Raw genomic sequence first — 21,797 nt, 5'->3', positions numbered from 1 at the left:
CATACCGTGCCGTGCCTGTGCCACGGTAGGTCTGATGACTTTTTTTGCGCGTCAGCCCACGGAAAATTGAAAAAATCATAAAAACTTGCTTTCACTCGGAATCGAACAACCGATCTTCTACTTGAGGTCAAACACACTACCATTACACCACATATCCTATATGGTATTAGATATAAATAAATTATATAAAATACTAAAAAATATGAACAGTTAAACGGGCCGTACCGTGTCGGCCTGGTCTGTTAGCCATCGTGTCGTGCCGTGCCTGAGCTATGTCAACAGTGTCGTACCTCGGACCGACCCATGTTGTACGGCCCATTTAAACATCTTTATTCCATCTATATTCGTATTCTTATATAATTCATCACGAATCTAGACGATCTCTACTGTCTTACTAAAGTTGATCAGACAATCAAATTAAACCTGTTTCTACTTCCAAAGCATATATTTAATCTTCTATTATTTATCTTCCAAACATACATAAGTGTGCAGTTATTGGTTATAGTTTTCTTACTTACAAAGGCAAAAGCCTAAAACACTGAGTGTCTTTTAGCAAACCTTCCAAAAAAAAACACATAAAAACTAGATTTTTCCAGTTGACTGGTCACCTCCTCTCTTTAGATAAGGGACCCACATCAACAATATCGATAAGCATGGCGATAAGATGGTACAGGTGTCCCAGTTCTTAAGAATGACACCCTAACCCGACACCAGATTCGTCGCAACCTGTGAGTCTCAAGGTTGGCACATAACTAACTCCAGCAGCAACTATGCTTGCCACATCTCAACAACTAAAATCAAAATGGAGTACATACATAATACATATATGCTCCTTCCATTCCATGCAATTCTTATTCCAACAAAATTAGTACTTACATACATTCCAATCTTTACCAGCCCGGCTCTAGACTAATCACATGGAGATGGAGATGGGAATATACTTCTACTGCTACTAATTCATAACTTTCCCTGCCTGTAGACACAATCACACTAGATATGCAAAAGAAAAGGGGAAAAAAGGACAAAGGAGGAATGCAATCTCTGACAGTGGCGCAAGAGGCTACTAGACAAAATCGAAGCGCATGAGGAGCCTGACGGACTTGTACCTGTTGCCCTTGCGGTCATGCAGCGGCACAGCGCGGATGCCCTGCCTCAGCTCCCACACCGGCAGGCATGTCTGCCCGCCGAAGTCGGGCTTCTCCGACATGTCATGCTCCTGCACCTCTATCCTAAGGAGGGCCATCTCCGGCACCGTCAAAGGGAACGTAAACTCCTCGTCCCACACCGGCACCCACTGATCCTCGATTATCCTTGTCTTCTTCATCACACTGTCTGCCTTCACTCCAGCGATCCCGACCTGTCCAGCAGCCAGCAGATCAGTTCAACCTTAGCTACAACATGCGTACAACCTGGCAATGCGCGCTTTTTAATTTACTACTGTTTGCCATAGAGCCACTGGAATATAGAAAGTTACCAAAACCAGCACATATTAGTTGCCTTACCCTGGTATAGAAATCTGGAGGCGAAAAGGTGTCGAAATGAGTTTTACTGAAATCCATACGCCACCCATCTCCCATATATACCTTTACCTGCTTGGACGACATTATAGCAAATTTAGCTAGGCTAGAGCATCTTGATTGTCAGAGTCTTCGAAACATACACCTACCTTCAGAGTTTTCTTCACAGGCAAACTAGCTTTAGGGTCAAATACTTCGCCATTTGGGCCTGTCGTTAGCAAGAAGTCAGGTTTTTTAACATACCCGCAGCCCCCATTGGCTCTAAAAAATCCTTGCATTAACCGGAGTGCTTTGTCATGCCCCTGAAAAATTAAAGGCCAAGAGATTATGACTTCACATAAATTCAATATTATTACAACTGATAGCTGCGTGCGAACACCTAGTTCAGTCAAACAGCTTAATATTATGCGCGTATAAAAGCATGAAGAGAGAGGATATTAGTGATTCGTGACAGTTAAGAATTCAAATCCCACCTGCATGTTGAATGCAACCATTTGAGCACCATGAGTCCAGGCGTTCATTGGATCATAGTTAGAAGAACTAACCCTTGTGCCCTTTGGATACACCCTGAGTATATTCTTCTGAGTGAACCTGAATAGAATTTAAGCACTTCAGCAAGTGCGCAGACTATGCTAACCATCTTGAAGAGATGCAATGTTATCATTGGTTAATTGTGATGATTTGTTGGTTCTCTTTTGTAGGGCCGCTAGGAAACTTCGGCCTTTTGTTGGATTATCATGTGTGTCCTATAAGCTAGCAACCCTGGAGGTTTCTTTTTCTATTTTCTTTTCATTACAAACATTAAGACTACAATATAAACTGGGAGAACCCCTTTGGTCTAAGAAAGAGGAATAGGATTGAAGGGCATAAGCTAAATGTTGGGTTTATAAAATAATTTTAAACCAAATCTTCTAGTGTTCTTGCGCGCTAGGCTTCAAATATAATTAAGTATCGGTACACACAAATCACCTTATGACATCAGCACCATGAGAAGCTGTTGCTTTAGCCAACTGTGTCTCGCTCAAAGAAAGGCGCCTGACTTTGTCTGGATCCACCTTTAACGCGTCGCTCAAATGGCCTTTTGGTTTGCCAGCTTGGATTGTGATCAGTTTCCTATACTCGCATGCAGTATCCTGCTGAAATTTGGGATCATCCTCGTCGGAATCTTCCTCATCTTGCTCATCCAGTTCATCCTGTTCATGACAATAAGATTACTTCATGTGTGTTAAACCATGGGTACATGCCTTCAGAAGGCAGTGGTATTGCAGACCTTTCCATCAGATTCATCAGCATTTGAATCTATTCTTCTCAGGCCTCCTTCCTCTGCCAAATTAGCTATGTTTCCACTGGCATCCTGATTATCCTTAGCTTCAAGAAACTCCTTGTATTCTTGCGGGGGTTTAGTTGAGATGATTATCCTCTTCATTAGAGCTTCTGGAGAAGGAAGCTCTTTCATTGGGTCCGAACTAGGGATGAAAAGGAGATCTCCGAATGTTTCAGTGAGCATCTATAATAATTTGAAGTTAGAATGAGGTTTTAAACGGGAAAAAATGAAAGGAAATGATATAGTAAGTATACTCTACCTCAGCTACTTTGGCTTGGAGGTCTGGCGTGAGGTGATCCTCTAGAGTAATGACAAGAGGATATGTAGATGCACAAAAGGCGTATTCTTTAATGGACTTCAAACATTTGATCATGTCTACAGGTGCAGTCAATGTCCTTTCAAATGCCAAGAAAAAGAAGAGTCAGGCAAATATATTGCAGAGAGAGAAAAAAGGATGGGTCATTTTTTGACAAATTTATACAAAAACGATAAATGAGATACAGAGAAAATAATCTTCTTCCTTTCTTTTGAATAATGATCTATCATGCAATAAATAAAGAACAACTCTTCTCTTTTCTACCCCGTAATGTCATATTCTACCTTACATATGCAGTGGAATTCATATGCAGATATGTTGTAGTAGTTTCACGTGTTTTGCAGTACAAAAGAGAAAGTGTTTATAAAGCCAACATGTTGAGAAGAAAAAAAAAACTGAATTCCTACCCTCCATGAAGAATATCAACATTGTTCTTTGAAGAATTTGGCCACATATCGAGCTCAATGACTCTAACGCCTCTCTGCAATGCTTTTATAATTGGAACGTCACTGGAGTCGCTATTAAGCTGGTTCCCAGTTAGGTAGGAATTATGTCCAGTGTATACGAAATAATGAGAGAATGGGGCTGACATGTCCTGGTGAACCTGAGCAGAGAGTTAAAAAACAATGCTGAGAGAGGAGGCAAAGTTTAGCAAGAAAGACAAGAACGATTTACTGATATGGATGAGCAATACCAAGCGCATATTTTGAAAAAGAAAAGAACCAGAAACCACATTACATATATAAACAGTAGACAGAGCTTTATTGTGAACGTCGAAATGAAATCTCAGAGGGATGCAAGGATAAATTAACACTAATAAATCCCGTTGGTTCCTCCCCAAGGAGGGAGGCAATGTAAAATGTGTTGTCCCCTGGAAAGGGATAATGCCTCCAGTCCAGCTCCATCCAGTAGGACGGCAGAAATGGGTATAGCTGTTGGGTTGAATGAAGCTGCCTGCTGGTTATAGATTAAGTACTAACCCCTCCAATCGGATATAAGTGTCATTTTAAACAATTTTAACTACTATTTTTTATTGTAATATGATAAAACATAGCAAAAGTATACTATTATGAAAGTATTTTTGGAAGCAAATCTTACCATGTCATTTTCAAGTTTCCAAACTCAACCTATAAAAAGTAACTTGTAACTAAAATTTAAAACTGTTGACCTCACGTAACCAAAACGACACTTATTTAGGAGCGAGGAGAGTAGTACTTCCGAGATGAGATTGGATTGCGAGTAGTAGCAATAGAGAGGTACCGTAGCAACCAACCTGGTGGGCGATGGGCGGGTTGAGGTCGGAGGAGAAGAGGAATCCGAACAAGTCGTCCAGCGTGGGCATCGACGGAGCAGGGGAGGACCTGGTGACGAGGCGGGCCATCTCATTCCCCCCTCCCCCGGTGAGCATGGCGAGGACGCGCTCGACGTCGGCGGGCGGCTCGCCCTGGACTCCGGCGAGGAAGCGGCGGAGGCCGTGGACATCGGAGGCGGAATGGTACGCCGCGCGGACGTCGGGCGGGGGCTGGGCGTCAGGGGATCGGAACTTGCGGGTGAAGCACATGCAGTACTTGTAGGCGTAGCTGCCCATCTTCCTTTCCTACTCGGCGACCGGCCTGCTCCTCCGATCTGACGCTGCTTAGCAGCTGATGGTGGCCATTTCGAGTTTCTCTCGCCGAGGAGCCGAGCCGACGACTCACTTGGATTAATGGTGGATGGATGGATGGAGCAAGTCAAGTCCCCTCCTCTTCGGTCCCCTCCCCTCCAAGAAGAAGAAGGAAAAAAAGGTTGCTGCAAAAAAGAAGGGAGAGGAAGCGGAAGAAGGCTGGAGACGACAAATTAAAGGAGGGCCACCGAAGGAAACGAATCGGCACCATTTCAAAAGGCCCGGCGGCTTTTTTGCACCCAAGCCCTTATTCATCTCACCAATAAACGGCTACTCCCCTACCCCATCCCTGGGATGATTTAGGAATGAATTTACAATAACGTAAAATTGCTTCGAGTTCAAATCTAGTGCTGCAATTCTCTCTCCGGTCTAAAATAAATATCATTTTAATATCGATACGGTATTTTAAATACAGATTTAATTATTAATTTTTGTTGTAATATATATATATAACATAACAGAACTATATTATTATGAAAATAATTTTTAAGACAAATTAAATGTATCATTTCTAAGTATATAAATCCAATATATAAAAAGTAATTTAGAGCTGAAGTTTAAAACTAAAAACGGCATTTATTTTGTATATTGTTGGTCAATCAATTACGATGGGCTTTTGCTTTGTTTATTCGACCATGCAAATCGGCTTCTTCAACAACCAAAGCATCTTCATGTGTTTTTTCTTTTACTGGAAACATGCGCAATGTGAACGAGCCTGACCTCGGACTCCGATGACCAATCAAGTCATTTCATTACTCACATAAGCTGTCGTGAAGCAATTTCACGTGTAAAACACGCCAAGGTACATATCAGGTGCGAATGCACCGGAAAAAGTTACAAATCTAAATATTTCTATTCGAGCCATGCGGCATTTTCCAGCAAATTAAAGAGCACGGTGGAAAAAGGTTCTAGTGAATCTAAATTAATCTTTATGTTGAGTACTCCATTTATAACCGGATATCATATCGTAGGTATATATCCCTCCACTCATATCATTAATAACGGATACAAAATTAACTGGTATGATAACATCTCTTTCTTCCTTTTCAATCCTCGTATATCTCGTTACTCTCTATTAATGACTCGGATCAGTGGCGGAGCTACGTTCATGACTGTGGGTGCACATGCACCCCCTCCATCCAAAAGTATTAGTAAAATCAGCCCTGATGAACAGTAAATTACTGTAGCTCCGATGAACAGTAAAGAGACCTGCACCCCTCCCTCCTATGCTGGCTTCGCCCCTGACTCCGACACCTTTTTCTAGACGGATAAGTGAGTCTGTAACTTTAGTTTTTCTCCTTTTCTAAGTAGTTTTTTCAGTTTCTTAGTATTACTTAAAAAAACCTACCCTATCATTTTATAACCTTAGCCGAGCCAAGGCTAGGTGACTTTGTAATTTTAACATATTTTTTTCAGACTTTTTCTTATCAGGTCTAACGGGCTTTCGTCCCTTCGCCTATAGGCGGCGACTTGGTTTCGTAATCACTCATGACTTGGTATAGAAATCTCAGGTAGAGGGTTTGAACCCCACGCCGCCCCTGCAGACCGTCCCCACACACCACCATAAATTAAAGCAAGTTGCCTTCTAGGCGAGGCTTTTCTTCTCCCTTTACAATAACGCTCGCTAACATTCCACGTGCTAATTAATTAAATGGCTTGTAATGTGCCCTGCCCTCTCAAAGTTGAGATTCCATCGTCACCCAAAAAAGAGGTGACAGGGTGACATGAAGTCAGTCACTATGATTTGTTGCTCGAATATTCTAAGCTTGGGCTCCAATGTCTCATTTAGACTGAGTTTAATTAGGTTAAAGAGATGTAATAGGGTCTATTTAGTTATCTATATTTGCTAAGCTAGAATTATCTGAGATGTTGTTTGGTTGGTTAGATAGGTATGTATGTATGTAAGAGATGTTTGGTTGGATGTATGAACCGAGTTCAGTTACTTCTTTATTGAGTTGATTTCATGATTATAAGTTAGTTCATAACCTTAGCACCTATTCCCCTTTTTGACAGATATTTGGATGGTAACATTACCCCTAGCATTTATGTATATGGAAATATTGTCTAAATCCAAAATACTCTAGATTGTAATAAAATTCACATAATATCGAATTCAATCAGCTGGACCAAATAAAATTGAGCACATAAAAAATGTAGCGTTCATACCACTTATATGGTATCATCTTTATTACATATTTATAACCCATGAAACCGGTGAAAAAAAAGAAAAAAAAAACATCCCATGATCCACCATTGAGCTCGTCGACGTCGCATCATCCAGATTTGGCTGACCATGCCGGATCTAGTGGCGGAAGCTTCAAGGGGCTCCATTGGGGCTGTCAAGCTCTGTCGAGCTTCTTGTCGCCGCTGAAGAATGGAGGCAGCAAGGAGATGAGGCTAGCCGAGCTCCGGCGGGGCTAGCCGAGCTCAAGGCGAGGAGAAGAGAGGGGAGATGAATCGGGCGATGAGGATAAGAGAGGGGATGCGTGAGGCGAATGAGAGAGGGAGGTAAGTGAAAGCATTGCGCCTGCACCCATAGCTGCATCGCGCATGCACCCACCGGTCCCCATGTTGCATGATGCGAGCCTGGCTCAAGGGAGACTTTTACATCTGCTTGTCCATGCTCTCTCTCACCTACAGCCATCCAAACAGTCTGCTCGTTGCATCTAAGATGCGAGCCAGGGTTGATGCAGGCAACCAAACATGTCCTATATAAATTGAGGGGTTATTTGTAAAGTTATCATTCTTCTCAAAAGTCAAAACAATGGTGCAGTGCAGGTCAACAAGAGTTCACTGTTTTTTAAAAAAAAGAATGTTTATTTATTTATTTATTTATTTATTGGAGAAGAAACAAAAACAAGTAGTATTAAAAAAAATCCTGGTCAAGTCCTCCAAATTAAATACCAATATTAATACATTAACGTTCACTTGATGCTTTGACTAAGATCCGATCAATTTTTTAAAATTTTGATTGTCAATAGCTTCTAAAATATAGTTACAATATTTAATAAAAATATAGTTATAATATTTAATAAAAATATAATATTATGAAAATACTTTTCAAGATAAACGTACACATATGATTTTTATATTTTCAAACTAAATATTTTAGAAGCTATTGACTGTCAAAAATTTAAAAATTTGACCGGATCTTGATTAAAATATCAAATATTTAAAATCGTAGGAAATAAATCACAGACTTGGCATTGTAATTTCCAGTTTCTTTTTTCTACACAAAATAAAAATGAAGACCTGGAGGAGGGCAGCGTGGTCATGACGTACTCGGGATGCCTCCTAAAAGCGCTCTAGCTGAGTAGTTTCTGGGGCTACAGTGATACGAGTATAGCAAATTTGCACGAGAGGAATGGTAAATTTGCAGAGCTGTCGCAACACTATTTACAATGCATGATTGTCATTTTAAAGTGAGGTGAAAAGTAATAAAAGGTATAGAAAATATGATATCAGTTGAGGTAAAAAAATAAAGAATATTGTAATAATATTAAAAAATATTATAATAATATTATTGGTAACAAGTTTTTAAGTATATATTAAAGATAGTCCAACCAATGCTAATGCAATGTAATTTCACAAGCAACGACTTATTTATTTTGTGTAATCAATCAATCAATCCGATGGGCTTTTGCTTTGTTTATTCAAGCATGAACGATCGGTAATTGATTGCCTATATTAACAGATTATGACTCAGTAGATACGTATAATTTTATAGAGAAATATATTTGATTGTCTTCATATATTATTCTAGTTTGATTTGTGGATGTAAATATACATTCGCAGATTGATCCAACGGATGCTACATGTTACATCCGCTCATATAGATTGATTTACTTTTTAATGTCATAGAATCACCTTCATACGAGCAACCAATCAAAATCTCAACTTTTACGTCCACTCATACGAACTCAGATTTAATCAAATAAGAAAAAAAAACTAACTCAACATATCCAAACAGATACAATCAGCAAAATACTATTCTTTTTTAACAAATATAACTTTACACAACCTGCGTATACTAGCTCCCAGTATGAATTCAAGCTGGAGGAGGTAATCGGCACTCCTCTGCTACTGCTACTTCACACCTCCTCAAGCATCTTCTTGTACTCCGGGAGAAAAATAAACTAAGCTATCAGTGAACCAGAACCGTGTCTAGCGTGGCTTTGCAAGCTCAGATATTTGATCTATATATTCGATGATTGGCAACAACTACGACGTGTTATTCGTTTTATTGTAATTGATCCGGAGAACAATCACAAAAGGCTGGCAGGTTCCTTCTTGGTTGCTCCACAAAGTTGCAGCCTGGCAATTCAGAGACGACTCGTTGTTGATAATTCAGAGGCCGGCAGGTACCTTCTTGGTTGCTCCACAAAGTTGTGGAATACTTAGCCTTTGTTGACAATCCATGGCAAAAATAAGCATGGCCTAGGTCTCCAAATTGGATGGACGCGGACGTGCGATGCTAGATAGCTCCGAGTAATCGGTCCAGGTAAACAGCAGGTCATCTCATTGGCACCTGCCGCGCGGGGGAGCCGATAAATTTGACGCCGCCTTTGGCACCTCACGCCCACGTCCCGCGAGCTCCTTCGTTTCGGCAAGTGTGCACGGCACTTCATGAATCATGGCAGCCCCGCCACGCCGTCCGCCTCCCCGCTCGCTGATGTCGTCCAGAATCTAGTACGGTCACGTAGCGGGAAAATAATTTATACAGCGGTGTTGAAGACGTCTCCTCCGTAACACTATATAGATGACCATCGTATGTCTCTAACGTGAATCTTAAAATAGTATTTTTTTCATATAAAAAATTATCGTGCATATTTAATATTTGACATATATAATTAGTGTTGAGTAAATCTTATCTAACATTTTGAGATGTACGTTGAGAACATGTGGCAGCTATCCACACGGTATAGCCGTTTGTAGGCTGTAGTACACGTTGGTGCTGCGCACAGGCCTGAACCGAAGTGGTAACGGGCTGATAGTGCGAGGATATTAGGCTGGGCTGGTTCAAATAGAACAGGCTGACAATACTAGCAAAAAGCAGAAAGCAAAAAAGCAGCCTGTTATCGGAAAAAAAACATGTAATCAGCCCTGCCGAAATCACATGATGTGATCCGGTGTGGGTTGGGTTGGATTTCATTTCAAAACATCTTTATTCTGTCGTGTCCTTTATTCTTCTCTGTAACCTCTAATCACCCTTTCGTAATAGACCCCTACTATTTTTGTGCGCTCTTAGGTTATCTTTTAAAAATTTATCTTCTATAATATTATTATAATATTCTTTGACACTACTATGATATCTCTTATTTTTTCACCTCTAACAACTACTTTATTTCCTACCTTCCATTACGTTTTTTCTTCCAACCAAATCATCTTCTTGCTACAGTGTTGAGGAGCTCCAGACGAGTGTCAAATTTGACGTTTCCGAGTGCTACAGTAGTTCACACCATCATTATTGTGGCACTCGAAAACAACTCCGCTCGAGAGCGATTGTGGATGGATGGGCACTGTAGCACTCGATATGGTGCGTGTCAGAGATAGCCTTAAGCATGTTGACCCATATTCTGCTGAGGGATAGGGATGGCACGCCAGAAACACCTGGATTTCTTCAGCACTGTGTTTTCCCTCCTTTTACCTTTGAGGTAGTACTATGCTATCTTTCCATCTTCATTTGACTGTTTTAGATGAAAATAACTGCAAGCTGTCAAACTGAATGTTGATTCACAAGAAAATTAAGAACCTAAGTTTCCTGGTAAGAAGATATTTTTAAATGATTTTATTCAAAATTTCAGTAGAGGTTTGGTGTGATACTCTACGGCTATGGTTGCAACTAAACTCAGCACGGTGAAACCAAGCACGCGGCTACAATTTTGTAGGTCAACCGCATGCATTTCCAAGCCAATCTCACCAGCTAATTCTAACTTCTGGCTTGCCCAGTTGCACATACGTACACCGTGAACATGACAAATGATAGGTGAAAAAATGCAGGGTGGTTTCGACATGCTAGTTATGGCCCATTCCGATGGAGGTAATCTGGATCCATATCTCCAGAATTGTGTTCAAATTCGAAAGAAAATTCTCCACGATACATTTTTTACCTGGTATCCTATATGTCGGTTGACCCAGCCATACCAGCAAATTGGTCAGCCCCAATAGCTCGTCTCAAACGACTAGGCCTGAGAGCACGGACTTCTTCAACCTCCAACCTCCGCCACTTTTTTCTCGCCGATGAGCATTTCATCACGCTTTCGCCCCAACCAGTGGCGAAGCTAGCAACCAAACAAGGGGTGTATGACCTTTACTTTTTATCGTATAAACACTAAATTATTTTTCATACTAGCTATTATTAGCAGCGTTTTTAATCGGAGGAGAATAACTATGCACCCACACTCCATAACGTGGCTCCGCCATTAGCCCTAACACCGCCCTCTTCCTCCATCTTCGTCAACTCTCGCCGTCGGATCCATAACTGCCGGTCGCCGCCAGCTAACCCGTGTTTGATGGGCCATTGAGGTAGTGCTATACTATCTCAAACGACTAGCAAGCTCAAGATGGAGAGCAAGATTGTCCTGATGTCATATGCTGAAGACCGCATGTCCTGAAAAGATTTACCACGAACAGAACACAACAAAAGTTTCAGTTTACATCAAACATGTACTGCCAAACTAGCAGTGAAACAGCAAAAGCTCCATGACATTTCCGAGGTTTACCTGAAGGATACTGAAGTTTACTTTTGCTGTTTTATTTTGTAAGACCAATTTTCATTCAAAATTATTTAGTCTACATCCTCTAAATATCATCAGAACTTGTGTCACAAAGCCGATTTCATTTGTAGATTCGGATGATACGGCTATCCTATAACCAAACGCCCTTGTCTCAACTCTCAACTCCATCGAAGGAACATGATGGCTTGCTGCACTGACTGGAGCCGGCCAGGCCGCATATTTTGTAATATTTCTTCAGAAATTGCACTGTTTACTATGAAATTCATGCATTCCAAACATAACGATTTTTGTGATGGTGGCCGTCTCGCTCGCTCCACACAGACAAAACTAGATGCAGTTAGACCTGTATAATACTACTCACTACTAGCTGTGACACGTATAAACTGCACACACACAGTAGTATATACTTCAGTAATAACAGAATCAACTATAGTCGAGCCTCTAGCACAATTTCCATCACCACAAAACATTGACATTGCACATGGCGCCTTCCCAAAATTCTATAGTCAGAGCATGCAACTGCAAAGTGCGAACAACACCTCCCGAACAAACCAAGGTGAACAAAAAATGCTTCAGCTCAAGCAAGCAGTGCTAGCACCCTTGTCATTATCAAAATCATTCTAGAGGCCCTGAAACTTTGCCCATCAAAACAATACTATGAAATAATTCTAGAAACCAAACTTCATCCAGATACATGAATAGATAATATTCATGCAGGCATCTGAGACGTACCATTCTTGTTACCGTGAAGCATCAAACCTTCATTTTCATGTACTACTTAAAAAAAAACTTAAAGAAAGATCGTACAGTCATACAGATTCATGACACCAAACTTCTCACTCAAGGCGATAATTACCGGTTACGACTTATGATGCACAAACAATAGGTTATCTCTTCCTCACAATGACTTGGACAAGGACTCACAGTGTAACTTTCGGTTTTGCAGATACCCAACACCCTACATAAATTCTACAAACCAGGGGTCCGGCTGTTAGACAAGACACTAAAGTTCAAAATACAACTTTGCTCAGAGTACCATCATGCAAATAGCTAAAACTGTCCACAAAATGTCAAGGATCCAAAGTGGACGAAATAGCCCCTCTAGCAGATACAATAATAGTATGTGAGTTACTCAAGATGTAAGCCTAATTGATCACCAATCACTCATCTTTTATTCCGTCAAACACCGACACTGAAGCAGACTTCCCAATGTAAGAGAGACACCAGCCATATTACCAGTAGCATTTAGTTTTGACCCACTGCTGAGAAATCGAATTCTTAGTGTCCTGAACAGATCATAACTACTATTCCAAACATAGTGTGCCATTTGTTGAAGTGGAAATTAGCTACTATTATCATGAGAAGCATTACACATGTTAAACAAAGTAACAAGTAAGGTGCAAGTATCCTCTGAATCTTGCTTAGATCTTCAGCAAAATCCTAAAAGATTCACTCGTGTCTATTGTCCTATCAAAAGGAACACCTGAACTGCCTAGTTACTTCTGACTTCTAACTCAACCAACCAAGCGCAAATAAAATCCTTCACAGACCAATATCATGTTCAATGTGGGACTCAGAGAAATGAACTACTTAGAGATTTAAATAACTTCATGTTCCTTGTGAAGGAAACATTCAAAGTAAGGCTCTCATATAAATTTCCCATGATCAGGATGCAGGTATATTAGATAAAGGCACCAGCCTAGCTAGAACTTGTAAACAATCACAAAAAATCAAAGAAAGGAAGTAACCGCAAGATATAGAAGCACCACATAGACGTAGAATTATACTACTAGCTAAGCTCCAGAATGAATTACGAGGCCTAATCAGCAGAGAGAACCAACTCAATTATCTAATTAGGTGATACCGACTAACAGACAGATGCAGTAAGTAATAAATTTAGCAACAGATGGTGCTACAGATGCAAAATTGTACCAATTCTTGAGCACATGCAAGTCAACCAAGATGCAAAAATTGGCCAATCCCCATGAGACACATGACATGAATTGATTTCACAAGCAGAACTTCAGTAACTAGGCATAATTCTTTGCATCAGGGAGCAAAAAGTGAGAAATAAACAGAAAGGGCACCATAAACTTGCAGTGTTTCATCTCCAGATCTAACTCGGGAAGGAAGGATCAAGCAAAGCTAGCAACACAACAACTTGGTCGTCATACATCAAAACCGTCTGATCTGATCTGATCTGTTCTGAGGAAGAAAGAGGAAGGAGTCGGCGGGATGGGATCATGCGGATGAGGCGGCGGCGGCGGCGGTGCGGGAGCGGTAGAGCTTGCCGAAGACGTGGAGGGCGGTGACGAAGCCGATGAAGCAGAGCGACATGACGAGCACCATGGTGGGGGAGAGGCGCAGGCCCGGCGCCTCGTCGGTGTAGAAGCGCAGCATGTTGCTGCCACCGCCGCCAGAGAAGCCCCCTCCTCCGCCGGACGCGGTGGCGCGGCGGCGGCGCATGCCGGCGGCGGCGGCGGGCGTGCCGCGGGGCCCGACGGTGGCGGGGCGGGAGCCGGCGGCGCCACCGACGGAGGACTGGGACTGTGAGGAGGAGCGGGCCATGGCTGGCTTGGCCTTGGTGGGGACTGGGGATCTCTCGTCCTCTCTTCTCTTCTCTTGCGGAGAGGGAGGGCGTGTGGAGAAGAAAACGCGAAAAGTCTCCCCGTCTCGCGGCCGCATCTAACGTCAGTTGAGATGAGAGGACAGGTTGGTGTGGCCCACCAGTCAGTCATGCATTGTACACTCCGCCGGACTCCAGCGTCTTCATATTTTCTTACGTGAAAATCACGCAACTGTTAATTTACGTTGAAGAATTACATAATTAATAAGAGAATCAATGGAAGGAAGATTATCAGGTTAGAAAAATATACGGTCGAGAGATAAGTCATATATGTATAAAGATATGTAGAGTTGCATTTTGTTTATTTGCTCTCGCAATTCTAGGCATCTTTGTCATCGATTTTCCTGTTTCCTCAATCTTGTTGTGTAGCACGACTCGTAAAATATTCATGTTCCATGTATTTTTCTCATACCATATTTTACCTCGTATTTTTGTGTTTTCTAAATGTTTTGGGTTCTAATTCAACTAAGCTAGAAAACTTGGGCTAGACCATGCTATTTATTGAATAGTGGAAAAGAGTCAGGCCAGATGTCTGGCTATATGTCAGATTTTTTTTTTTTTTTTTTTTTTGATCTTCAAGCTTGCTCTTTTCATTCTACGACAGGTTCAATAAGATCGTGAACCACCAAATAGTTTAAAGAATCTGGAAGGGGATCTACCCAACAGATGGCATATGTCAGATTATTGTAACACAGTTAATGTGCATGAAAAACTCAATCTTTACTCACAAAAGTGCGGGGCAGGAGGAAGGGCAGGAGCAAAGACATAACTAAAAGGAGAGAGAGAACACAAGGGAATGTGCGTATTTCTGGTAGTAGCAAATGAGATCGAACATACTTTAAATTTATGTAAGTTCATCGTACACTTTTTGCTGGCCAAAATTCAAAACTAGATAATATACGTATCGTATATTATAAAAATATATAATATATTATAATATTTAAAATTTTAATATATGTATTCAACACCTTATTTACTAAAAATATGATTTTGACACATCAAATATCAAATACAGTATTGTATATTGTATTTGGTATATCATGTTTCGAATACAGCATCTACCATGCGCTGCGCTCGCGAGAAAAGGAACCTAGAAGCCGTTGTACGTCTCTGCTGTGTGCTCACATGAAAGTTTAAATTTTTTATTTAACTCACAATTTTATTTGAAAGTAAAAAATAATCTAAAAATTTTAAACGTTTTTATGAGCAAACTAGAGCTTGTTAGCAACCCGTTTTAATTAGTTTGATTCAAAAAGATTGAGCTAATATTTAATTAAAATTCTCCAAATAAACCAACTTTTATAAATTCTAGCAATTTTAATGCCTCAAATAAATTCTAAAAAATCTAAAAAAATCACTAATATTCTTTTCATGTGATGTACTAATTTATAAAAATATTTCTGACCTAGGTTATTTTGTGAAAATGTGAGTTCTTTTGAAATACTCCATTTATATGTATTTTTATCATTGGGGCAATTTGCTAGTACCATCGTAAAAGTTGGAAAATAACATTGATGTGAGGATGACATGTGGGTCCTAGGCCTATATGTCATTCTCACAGCCGATGGTATTTTTCAATATGAGCACTTTTATGATGGTATCCGCCTAATTAAATTTGTATAATGCTCTTTTAATTCAATTTGAATAAAAAAATTCAACATGCATAAAACCTTGGTTCTCAGATTAATATTAACCTTTGTAATGCTCTATTTATATGCATTTTTATCATTTTATGTGATATTCTATTTTTAATTCAATTTGAATAAAAAAATTTAAACATGCACAAAACCTTGGTTCTCAGATTAATTCAAACATGCTCCACTTAATCTGTTGCCGTCACTAACCTAAAAACGCCGGACAACCTCTCATATTAATAGTAAGCCTCTTCGTACTGTTCTTTGTGCTTCATTTCTTTTTTAGTTCTCTCTTCCTGCTTTGAGAGATGCCATCCCCATATGCATACTCCTTATTTGGTTTTTTTAATTTTGGATCTATTATTTGTCATATTTAATTGATAAATATTAAAACTTGTCGTATCACTGCCTATTTTCAAAAGATGAATGTAAATATATATTCACAATTCCTGGGTTCTTTACTTCTTAAGAGATTTTATCATCTTAGTAGTAGTTGTTAATGTATCATGCATCACATGAGAAGAATATTAGTGAATTTTTTATTTTTTGGGTTCTATGTATCAATATGAATGTATGCCTTTATTTTGTTCAAATTGAACTAAAAAGAGAATACCACATGAAATGATAAAATACATATAAATAGAGTATTACAAAGAACTCACTTTTCACCGAATAACCTAGGATTGAAAATATTTTTATAAATTAGAACATCATATGAGAATAAAATTAGTGATTTTTCTATATTTTTGAGAATTTATTTGAGGCATTAAAAATTGTTAGAATTTATAAAAGTTGGCATATTTGGAGAATTTTAATTAAATATTAGCTTAGGATTTTTGATCAAACTAATTAAAATGGGTTGCTAGTGAGCTCTAGTTTGCTCATGAAAATCTTTAGAATTTTTGGACTATTTTTATACTCCTAAATAAAATCATGAGTTAAATAAAAAGCTTGAACTTTCATGGAAGCGTATAGCAAAGACGCACAACAGCTTCTAGCTTCCTAGTTTCCTTCTTCTGGCGAGCACGACGCATGCAGAGGCTGTATTAGACACGAGAGGTGCCGAATACGGCATGTGTCGAAAATACTATATACCGTATTCGATATATGAGGTGTCAAAATAGTATTTTTGGTAAATAAGGTATCGAATATATATTCTAAATTTACACTACTTATCCCTAACACCTACATCAGCAGGAGTGAAGTAGCCGAACACTACCTCCTCCGTATCGGTAGCACCTAAAAAAGCAGTGTGAGTACAAAGGTACTCGCAAGATTTAATCTATAATAGTTACATATAAATAACCTGACTTAAAGGATCATGCATTTAGATGTTAGCAAGGAGACAGCCATATGGTTAAATAAATTCATAAGCGAAAGTAAATTTGGACACAGTAATATGAGCATCTATACTTATACACATATACCCCTCCTATCATGTAATCATCAACATCATAAATATATATAACAGAACCATCATAAGCATATCTATGAATAGAACCATCTCAACCACATTCCAACATACCGTACCATATCATTCCACATTCGCGACTCTACAACCGATGCAGATGGACAGAAGCATGCTCATAATCGAGAGCGTGACAATTCGAATTATTTTTACACCCTGCGGAGGGTACTCTTTTACCCACACGACACAAGGACCATTGGCTTGTGCGACCTGCTAAAGTCCACACAAGGGATACTCGTGATAACATTTTCCAAATAAGCCCTAACCGTTTGATCAGGCCTCTATAGGTACGGGGATCATCTAGAACTACTCTCAGTTTAAACTAGATACCCCTACAAGCCTATTATGCCAACGACACATGAGACGTACAAGACAAAGAGTCACAACCACATAAGGCATTTGGCTCATCCTTCCCATAAATGGATATATGGTTAGTACAAAAAGTGCTAAAGACAACGGTATCGATGGACGGTACTTAATCGATGCAAGTGGTCTATGGCGTCTGGGTTTCTCTCCTGACCTACCGCTAGCACTGTCCACATCTCGCATCATCCTCACCACTCATACACCCCAACATTATTATCAATTCCTTTGTGAACAAGTAAATAAGCCCTAAGCTCGCAAATAGTGGTTGAATCTACTGCTCGACTTATACCGATAACCTATGCATTGCTAAGCATTTAGTTAACCTTTGAAGTTAGACAACCATATAGGTAAACCCATGTTACAAGGATAGGAAACATCATATAATCAAGGTAAGATCAATGCAGCAATATAGGTTCTACCTATAATTCCCAACATCAACTCGCCATTCATGCACAACATACATATAGCATAACTTATCAAATTAGACACAACTCATCCAAAGTAGTGGGTAGAATATGCTTAGATGCTATCCTTGCTACTCTGGCGCCTATCTGATGCTACCTGCGCAGAACTCATAAAATTCTGGAGGCTCAGGGTCGCCCTCAACCACTTGGACCATCGCTGTGACGCTCTCTAAATAAATCACGAATGCGTTGCATAAATAAGTGAACGATGGAAAAGTGTGCATATGATGCATGCTTGAACAATAATGAAGCGTCGTATTTCGAAAACATTTGCAAAGGAACGTTAAACGATTCGGTTTGGAAAAAATTTTGAACCTCGGATAAGACATCCTAAGGTCATATAGCTTTGCATGGCTGGTGGTCAAACCGAAGGTGTTGTGGCGGTCAGACCGGCGGTGTGTTCGCAGCCAAATCGGCCCTAGTTGCTGTCTGACTCCTAACTATGGGGTTTTAACCTGATGTTTCTGACTCAACTGGCGGTCAGACCGGCTCGATCGATGGTCAGATCGCAAGACCTTGCCTGCAGCACCTTTGCGAGGGCGCCGATGAAGGCTCCAGTGAAGCCTTTGGCTACAAAGGGTACCAAAATACTCTATGTAACTAGTGGAGTGCTTCTAAGATGATTTGGACGATAGTTACTGAGCTAAACTTGAAATACCCCATAGATAAGCTCTAGGGTAGGGTTAAACTCGGGTCTAAATAGAATGGGGATCAATTCGAGCTCGGGAACGACAGGGAAACGGTAGGGGAAGACTCACCTTGGATTAGGAAAGCTTTCTAGCGGATCAACCCACTCCAGGAAAGCTCCGATTTGGAGATCAGGCTCTGGGATGGCATATGAGCTTGAGATGGAGAGGTTCCAGGAAAAGTGCCTCCAGCGATGGAGAAGAGAGGGATGAGCTCGGGGAAGCCTTCAGAAAACTCGAGAAGTCCCTTCCATCGATCTCCGGTCGTTGGGGGTCATCGATATGGTCTCTCTCTCGGTTTGTGTGAAGAGAGTGAGTGAGAAGTAAGAGAGAGAGCAAGAGAGAAATATTGATCGATTCCTTTAAGTGCCACTACGCTCTGGCGATCAGATCGCAGGAGGTCTCAATCGGACCGTAGGAAGCCCACTTGGCGGCCGCTAGCGATCAGACCGCGGGGGATCCCAGTCAGACCGCTAGAACGGTCTTTTCCTTTTTCTCTTCCTTTTTCTATTCTTCTTCTTCTCCAAAGCATTTAGGGTTTTCCTAAAGAGCTATAAAGCATCTCTAAAGTATTTTTGAAACATGTTTAACTAGATTTAATAAATAAATACGCAAAAATAATGCCATGATGATTATGCATGCTTAATTATGTAATTAAGATTTCGAGACATGACAATCCTCCCCCTCTTAAAAAGGAATCTCATCTTGAGATTTGACAACTCAGGGAGAATGTAATGCTGATGCAGCGGGGAAGATTCTCTCATGGATGGTAAATAATTTGTCGAAATTCAGCGACGGGACGAAATATAGCCACCAGACTCTCTTGTGCGGTTGTGCCCTGGCAGTCAGACCGAAGCTAGGCCCGGTTAGACCGCGGGACAGTTGGACCACGAGTTTGGCGGTTAGACTGAAATCTGGACAGAGAATTTTCGGTTCCTACAGTTAGACCGCAAGTCTTTGGGCGGTCAAACCGCCAAGAGGGTTTTTGTCCTGGCTAAAAAGGTTTCTAAGCGGGATCCTTTGGGAGCAAAATTTCCGACCAACATGATGATGAACATAACACTTGTGAGATGCTCAACATATGCAAAATTGAGACCATACTCACAAGTTTTGTAAAAGATCGAGAAACTCGAAGCGAATTCGATCCTCGCGCTCCCAAGTAGCCTCATCTTCCGAGTGATTGCTCAATTTCACTTTAACGAACTTGATAGAGTGGCGTCGAGTCTTGCACTCGGTTTCATCCAAAATCCATATTGGTCGCTCGCCATAAGACTAGATATAATAAATAAATACATAAAAATATAATATCATAATGATTACATATGCTTAATTTTGTAATTAAGATTTCGGGATGCGACAATACGCACGTGTTACCATAGCCATAAGCCTACTTTCTCTATAACCACATGCCTCAACTACAAGCCCGACCTGTGGATTCTATTTAAGTTGAACTGCCTCACTATTCCTAGGTAATATGAGACTAAATCTCACATGCCTCTCCCACACTATCTTGATTTTTTCAAATAAATTTGGACCATAGCAAAGACCTATTTGGGCCGAGCCTCAAATTCCAACATGAGTATTGTCTAAGAAAAAAACAAAGAAATGTGACAATTTGAAGAGGCAAACAAATCCACGAAATCTAGCTTTGCGTACCTTAATTTGATTTTATTGACTGGCCGTAATTTCTTCCCCATGTTTACATTGAAAGAAGAAAAATGTAAACAGCCAATGTGAAATTATGAATGTCAGCAGCAAGAAGAGTCGATGGCGAGGAAGGAGAGGGCCATGACGACGTCGGTCATGGCGGGGCGCAGGGCGTGGTGTTCCTGCAGGCACATGCCCGCCACGCCTAGCGCCTGGTTCAGCTCCGCCGCCGCGGGTCCCTGCATCGCCATCACCAACCGAGGGTCCACAAGCTCATGGAACCTCTTGGGGTCGCCGAACATTGGCACCGCCCATGCCACGAGGCTCTGCTCGCCATCCGGCCGGCTGGTGTCGATGGCTCGCCGGCCCGTGATGAGCTCCAGCAGCAGCACCCCGAAGCTGTACACGTCCGACTTGGCGCTGAGCTGCCCCGTCCGCAGGTACTCCGGCGCGCAGTACCCGTACGTGCCCATCACCCGCGACGAGGAGGAGGAGGAGGAGGAGGAGGATGACGACGACGAGTCGGTGCGCGGGGCGGGGAGGAGCCTGGCGAGGCCAAAGTCGGAGAGCCTGGGGTTGTAGTCGTCATCGAGGAGGATGTTGGAGGACTTGAGGTCGCGGTAGATGACATCCCTATCGTGCAGGTACTCGAGGCCCCGCGCGGCGCCGTGCGCGATCTTCATCCTCGTGCGCCACGACAGAGGAGCTTTCTTGTTCTTGATCTGCTGGTCGTCATCCTCCTGTCGCTGGCGAAGCAGAAGGTGGTCTTCGAGGGAGCCGAGAGGCATGAACGGGTAGACGAGCATGCGCTGGTCGCCGTCGGCGCAGTAGCCGACGAGCCTGACGAGGTTGGGGTGGTGCAGGAGGCTGAGCATGAGCACCTCCACGACGAACTCGCGGTTGCCCTGCGTGCCGCTCCGGTTCAGCTGCTTGACGGCCACCTCCTGCGGGATGAGTTGCAGGCGAGCCTTGTAGACGCGGCCGAAGCCGCCCTCGCCGAGGAGGTTGTCCTGGCTAAAGTTGCCCGTGGCGGCGTCCAGGTCGTGGAAGGAAAAGGCCCGCGCCGAGACAACGATGTGGTCACTGTAGCGATCTTTAGGAGTCTCCGGCGAGGAGGAGGAGGCGTCGTCATCCTCCTGGGCTTGTGTATCATCATCATCATCATCATGTCGTTGAGCGTGGACGATGGTGGAGGCGCAGCGGATGATGCGAGCGGTGAAGCTCGTGTTCCTCCAGGAGGTGGAGGAGGAGGTCCTCCTGCCTGTGCTGCTGCTGCTGCCCTTTCTGTGGATTACGTCGTGGGGGAGGCCACGAAGCCACCTCAGCATCGTCGCTCTGAGCAATTGATG

The 21,797-nt window shown here is 41.7% G+C and overlaps 3 protein-coding genes across 3 annotated transcripts; all 3 read right to left on the bottom strand.

Moving 5' to 3' along the window:
• Nucleotides 1-792: 792 nt before the first annotated feature.
• LOC133906268 (phosphoinositide phospholipase C 2-like) lies at nt 793-5,011 on the bottom strand. Its single transcript, XM_062348128.1, has 9 exons — nt 4,431-5,011; nt 3,565-3,761; nt 3,101-3,236; nt 2,788-3,024; nt 2,487-2,710; nt 1,991-2,108; nt 1,667-1,819; nt 1,503-1,589; nt 793-1,357 (listed from the first exon to the last, which is right to left on the bottom strand). The coding sequence occupies exons 1-9, from the start codon at nt 4,743-4,745 to the stop codon at nt 1,064-1,066; spliced, it is 1,761 nt and encodes a 586-aa protein (XP_062204112.1). The 5' UTR covers nt 4,746-5,011; the 3' UTR covers nt 793-1,063.
• An 8,509-nt stretch (nt 5,012-13,520) lies between these two features.
• On the bottom strand, nt 13,521-14,216 carry LOC133906681 (protein transport protein Sec61 subunit beta-like). Its single transcript, XM_062348648.1, has one exon. It carries the CDS (start codon nt 14,123-14,125, stop codon nt 13,799-13,801), a length of 327 nt encoding a protein of 108 aa, XP_062204632.1. The 5' UTR covers nt 14,126-14,216; the 3' UTR covers nt 13,521-13,798.
• A 965-nt stretch (nt 14,217-15,181) lies between these two features.
• LOC133905662 (probable serine/threonine-protein kinase PBL7) lies at nt 15,182-21,776 on the bottom strand. The gene is made up of 2 exons (XM_062347428.1): nt 20,566-21,776; nt 15,182-15,230 (listed from the first exon to the last, which is right to left on the bottom strand). The coding sequence occupies exons 1-2, from the start codon at nt 21,774-21,776 to the stop codon at nt 15,182-15,184; spliced, it is 1,260 nt and encodes a 419-aa protein (XP_062203412.1).
• Nucleotides 21,777-21,797: the final 21 nt, after the last annotated feature.

This window comes from Phragmites australis, chromosome 23, assembly GCF_958298935.1.
Source record: "Phragmites australis chromosome 23, lpPhrAust1.1, whole genome shotgun sequence".
Classification (NCBI taxonomy): Eukaryota; Viridiplantae; Streptophyta; class Magnoliopsida; order Poales; family Poaceae; genus Phragmites; species Phragmites australis.
Note: the sequence above shows the minus strand (reverse complement) of the source record. Positions and strands in the feature narration are given on the sequence as shown.

Bases quoted from the DNA above. Each gene is read 5' to 3' on its own strand.
- LOC133906268 (XM_062348128.1), bottom strand. From the start codon at position 4,745: ATGGGCAGCTACGCCTACAAGTACTGCATGTGCTTCACCCGCAAGTTC. The intron at 1,820-1,990 runs GTGGGATTTGAA...TTAATTTTTCAG, and splicing joins TGGTTGCATTCAACATGCAG to GGGCATGACAAAGCACTCCG. The intron at 1,358-1,502 runs GTAAGGCAACTA...GCTGCTGGACAG, and splicing joins CTCCAGATTTCTATACCAGG to GTCGGGATCGCTGGAGTGAA.
- LOC133906681 (XM_062348648.1), bottom strand. From the start codon at position 14,125: ATGGCCCGCTCCTCCTCACAGTCCCAGTCCTCCGTCGGTGGCGCCGCC.
- LOC133905662 (XM_062347428.1), bottom strand. From the start codon at position 21,776: ATGCTGAGGTGGCTTCGTGGCCTCCCCCACGACGTAATCCACAGAAAG. The intron at 15,231-20,565 runs CTCTTCTTGCTG...GATGCTGTATTC, and splicing joins CTCTCCTTCCTCGCCATCGA to GAAACATGATATACCAAATA.